At 56.1% G+C, this 5,280-nt stretch overlaps 1 protein-coding gene across 1 annotated transcript in view; it reads left to right on the forward strand.

The window, feature by feature from the left end:
- UBE2O (ubiquitin conjugating enzyme E2 O) overlaps window positions 1-4,914 on the forward strand; it is a 49,577-nt gene extending 44,663 nt beyond the window's left edge. The window contains 2 exon segments of the mRNA XM_015295299.4: window positions 131-188; window positions 1,663-4,914. Coding sequence (XP_015150785.2) covers window positions 131-188; window positions 1,663-2,426 — 822 coding nt within the window. The 3' untranslated portion in view covers window positions 2,427-4,914.
- Window positions 4,915-5,280: the final 366 nt, after the last annotated feature.

The following is a 5,280-nucleotide window of genomic DNA, read 5'->3' on the forward strand; positions in this document are numbered from 1 at the left end:
TTCTTGCTGCAAGCCACAGGATCTTAGTGGTGGGGATGGAGGGAAACTGGGGTCTTGCTTCATCTGGCGGTTATCGCTGAGCAAAGCAGTGGTGCTTCTGCCCTTTGATGCATTTGTATGTGTATTTCAGGGAACAGAAAGGTGGACCAGTAAATCCAGCCTCCTCCAAGTACTCATCTCCATCCAAGGTAAATGCTCCTGCAGAACCTGTGGGACAGGAAAAAGCAAGGGGGAATGCAAGCTTATGTCTGGCAGGGGGTTGATACGTGCCACACCAGTTGGGCTGCTGCTGCCTTTTGCTTTCACCTCGCTGGACAAAGCAGTGTCCTTATCTCTGCAGTTCAGCATTCCAAGCAGGTACAAGCTTTTCTCATGCCTTGATTTTTTTTGGCTGTGTCCCAGCTCTCTGAGACAATGCTTTCCCTTCTTCTTCCTGCAGCCACAGAGCTGTTCTGCTTGTTGTTCTGAGCTGACAAAGGTGGACCTTTTTGTTCTCAGCCAGTTACCAAAGTTGCTGCTAAACTGGGCTTAATTTGCAGGACTGTTTTTATCCCCGCTGAGTCATCTACTTGGGGCATATTTTTGCTCATGATGTTGGTGTTTACACTCCTAAAGCAGAATAATCAGGGGTGTGTCTAGGCCAGCCCCAGGGCTTCCTGTCCCAGTGCTTTGCCCTTTAATATCCAGTTTGGAGGCAGACAGTCTAAATCAATTCTCCACCTTAAGGCCAACTTTCTATGCAGGGAGCCCAGGAATGTGACTTGAGAAACCTTTGACACAGAACAAAGGCTGCTGCCTGGAGCACACAGGGACTCTCACCCCTCCGCAGCCCCCCAGTCTGCCCCTGCCCTCCTGCTGGGGGGACAACGCCACAGCAAAAGCCTTTTCTCACTTCCAGAGCTGAGCATCCAAATTTGGAAGCTGAACTACTGGATGTTTTTACTGGTGCTACTGGGAAAACCTCCTCCATCCCTCCTGCTGTGCCTGGTCTTGGAGAGACTCGTGTTGTCACCTCCACCAGCTCTAATGCAGCTCGTGGCAGGCTGCCAGCAGCATGGCAGCGTCAGTGTCGTTGCTACCTACACAGAACTGCAATCTGACAGAGGCAGGCAGAGAAAGGTCCTTGTGGGTGGCTTGTCACTTTGTTCCCCTTTGTGCTGCCCTGGTGGGACTGTGCTGGGTAGGACGGTCAGGTCCAAGTGTGGCTTCCTTTCTTACTAAGAGGAGGAGGGGGGAAAAAAATGTATTGAAGAAGAGTTTGGGCTACGTTTGCATTCTTTTTTTTGCTGGGAAGAGAGGGAAAGCTGCTGTGAAATGTTCTTCCTTCCACCCTTTTGACCTCCTCTGCATCACACCAATGGAAGCCTCCTCTCAAATGCTGCCCTCGGTGCTGTTGGGATCCTCGGGGTGTGAGCAGAGGGCTGCGGAGCCGTTCACACCGAGTGCTCCCCTTTGTGCTACCGCTCCAATGCCTTTTGCTGAGTGCTGTCTGTGCAGCCCGCCCTCAAAAGCAGCAGCAAAAGGAACCAAAAGCGCAGCTGCCCTCGTGCATCCTCCGCCAGCCCTTCCTGCTGCTGGATCTGCCTCTCAGCGAGGCGCTGTGGGTGCCGACCGACAAAGGAGGCCCTCCTTTAACCCACCGCCCTCCGCTTCCTTTGCCAGGTCTCATCCTAGTGAACGAGCCCTATTACAACGAGGCGGGCTTCGACAGCGACCGGGGCCTGCAGGAGGGCTACGAGAACAGCCGCTGCTACAACGAGATGACGCTGATCCGGGTGGTGCAGTCCATGATGCAGCTGCTGCGCAGACCCGTGGAGGTCTTCGAGCACGAAATCCGCGAGCATTTCCGCTGCAACGGCTGGCGCCTGGTGAGCCGCATCGAGTCCTGGCTGGAGACCAACGAGCTGGTGGAGAGGAGCCACGAGCAGAGCAACGGGGCAGATCCTGCCTCCCTCCTGTCTGCCGGCAGCGCCCTGGCCGACAGCCCCGGAGACACCGTGGGGTCGCCGGGGGAGTTGAGCGGCTCCGCCGAGCAGGGAGCGGCGGCCGAACTCTCCGACTCGGCGCTGGACGGGAAGGAGGAGTTGGACGAGGCGGAGTTCGCGACCTCGGCGCCCAACGCCGGCGACGTCCGCCAGCACTCGGACTCGGAGGGCGCGGGCCAAGGCAGGGGGGTGGGCCTGGCCAGAGACCGAACGGACGAGGGGAGGGCTGCCCAGGACAGTGCCTCGCAGCCGAGCGTGAAACCAAAGAAAAGGAGAAAGAGCTACAGGAGTTTCCTTCCGGAGAAGAGCGGTTACCCCGATATCGGGTTCCCCCTCTTCCCTTTGTCCAAGGGGTTCATTAAAAGCATCCGCGGTGTCTTGCAGCAGTACCGGGCTGCCTTAGCAGGGGCCAATATCCCAGAGTGGACAGAGGACAAATAAACCGTCGGGTTAGGGACAGGCAGGTGCAGAGGAGAAGGGAAAGCAGCAGAAAGGAAATTGGCGAATGCTGTTACCAGTAAACTGGCTTCTCCTTCCAGCTTTTCTTCCTCAGCTTGGTTTGTTCCAAAGAAGGCGGTAGGCCTGATCTGCTCCTCCGAGGAAAGGTTGTCTAAGCATGAATCTGCCCTCAGCCCTCCTTCCCCATCCCCATCCCACATATGTGCTCCTCTTGCGAGTTGGACCCCGCAGCGGTAGGATTGGAGACCCGCACAGAAGCAGTCTTTGCAGCCACGATTCCCTCTGCACTTTCATCTCCCACACAGACTTTTCCCACCCGGCGGTTTCTGCTGCCGGGGTTTGAGCCAGAAGCGACGGCTGTAGGATCTGGAAGCAAAGGGCGCCGCCCTCTTTCATTTCCCTCTGCATTACCGTGGGTTTTCTGAAGTCTCCCCGAGCCGATACGTACTCAGACGTTGGATTGTTTGCATTGAAGTTGTCTGCACCATACGGAGTTGCTGTAGTCGTAGTTGTTCACCCATAGCTATGAGGTTCTTCTGATCGGAACTGAATGGGCAGGACCAGAACTGTGCTGCCCTGGCGCTGCCGTGGGGTTCCCATCTGTGCTCCTGTGACTTCTGCTCTTCCTTCTGGAATCAGCTCCACCATCCACAGTCTGTTCTCCGAGTAAGGCGGACTTCCCTTTCCCCACCATGCATGCCTGTCCTCTAGAAACACACGAGATGTGAGGTTCTGCCCTCATTACTTGCTCAGCTGTCCCCATCTTCCCTCCAGCCCTCCCCGGCAGCGCTGGGTGTATCTCAGCCCTCAGCCTTCTGTGAGCAGCAGTGTGGTGGGGCGCAATGCAGAGCGGTGCCCCGTTGGGGGGCTGCGTGGCACATCTGCTGCCTCTCCACCGCCTGCTGCCATTGGGTTTGGGGGCTGTCCCACCCAGGGTCACCCATAGGACAGGAGCTCGTGCAGCGTGGCCGACTCCTGTGGGAGCAGCAGTTTGTGGTGGTTCCTCAACCAGTAACCGGAGCGCGTCCCACACTGGCGTGGGCTGCCGCCGTTTCCTCCCCTGACCAACTGTTTCCTGCGATGGCCTGAACCTGCTGCGGCCGGTAGAGCTGTGGGCACAGCACGGCCTATCTGTGCGCTGCTGCAGCGCTGCCGGGCCTCTGGGAAGCGGCTGGCAGGGCAGCACCGCGCTGATGGAGCCGGTGACCTTCAGCACTTTGCAGCAGTGACCTCCAGGAGCGGCAGCCTCCTGCCCGGAGCCTTTGTGTGCGTGCACTTACGTTCACTTCTGGAGCTGGGGAGGTCACGTCAGCACTGCTGCTGGAGCAGCGCTCACCTGGCATCCACAGCAGCAGTCAGGCTGTCCTTCCAGCCGGCAGCAGGGAGAGCCGGGTGCGTGCAGCAGTAAGGATGGAGGCAGATCCTTGCTGTCAGTGCAGCGGTGTTCCCTCCTCCCCGGCCAGGATGTGGCCTTCTGACACCCAGCACAGCAGTCTGCTTTCATATCTCCCCGCTGTGCTCCTGACCTGCACTGTGGCTGTCCTTCACCCCCTCCACAGGGATGGGAAGGAGCAGCACTGAGTGCCGTTGGCTGGAGGGAGGAAACCCTTAACGGCCACAGCTCTGCTGCTGGCACAGCTCCGTGCGCCCCTTTGCTCCCCACAGCTCTCACCCTCCAGAACACACAGCGCTGCCACGGGGACAGCGTGAGCTGCTCGGAGGGGTCTCTCCCACGTTTTCCCCATCGCTTTCTTCCCCACTGATCATAAGCAGAGAGCTTTGGCCCAGGGCCCCCCCAGCAGTGGGGCACTGCCCTACAGGGGGGCTCAGCCCCCACCACGGCGCGGAGGTTTACAGATTTTCTAAGCTTTTGATAATGTGAAGCTCCCCGGTGCCCAGGATGGTGGTGAGCACTGCAGCTATGTAATTTTTTTTTTCCGTGTATGTATGTAATATTTAAGGGTAACAAAAGTTAAAAAAAAAATAAAAAAAAAAGGCTTCAAACCTTAAAAAAAAAAAAATCATAATAATGATAATAATGAAAAAGACAAAAAAAAATAGAAGAAAAAAAAAAAAGCCAAAGCATGATGCATATTGTTAGCCTTAAAACTGGCTACACGACTGTGTGATGTACAAATCCGAGCAGCCTGTAACTGTTTTAAGTGCTGGGGTTGGGGGAGAAGCATTACGAAATCAGTTTGTAGCCTTTGATTCTGTACAGTATTTAAATGAAGAGAACAAAAACCAAACCAGACCCAACCATTGAGGCCATGCTTAGAGGTGTGTCGTTCACGTGCAGATGTGGATGCTTGGTTGCTTACCGATATATGTATAAAGTGCTGTGTGACCATTAAAACTTTTTTTACCTGCAGAATTATTTTTTGGGTGGTGGTGGTGGTGGTGGTTTGGCTGACCAAGGTGTAATAAAGGAGGGAAGATGACTTGCCATTAAATTCCGCCTCTGTGAGTAGTTTGGGCTGTCGGTCTCTTTTCTTTTCCCCCCACGCAGCCCAACTGCGGGCTGTGCCGCCCGGGACCCCACAGCTCTTTGGGGACAACAGTGGGGCTCTTCTCTCCATCCCCGCCATCCTAATTGCATACTTTGTAGATGAACGAATGCGTGCTGTGCCCTCCTTTGTGCCGAGAGCAGCAAACGAGCTGTAATTACTGCAGGAAGGCTCTGATCCGCCCCAGCCCCGCTCCTGGGCAGGGCTGTGGGGGGGATGTGGGCTCCCCGTGGCCAAATTCAGACTCACCCCCCAACCCCCCCCATTGCAGGCACCGAACGCCCGGACTGCGTCCCTGGGTTGGCTTTGGGTTTTGGTTTGGTTTGGTG

Source organism: Gallus gallus, chromosome 18 (genome assembly GCF_016699485.2).
Source record: "Gallus gallus isolate bGalGal1 chromosome 18, bGalGal1.mat.broiler.GRCg7b, whole genome shotgun sequence".
NCBI lineage: Eukaryota > Metazoa > Chordata > Aves > Galliformes > Phasianidae > Gallus > Gallus gallus.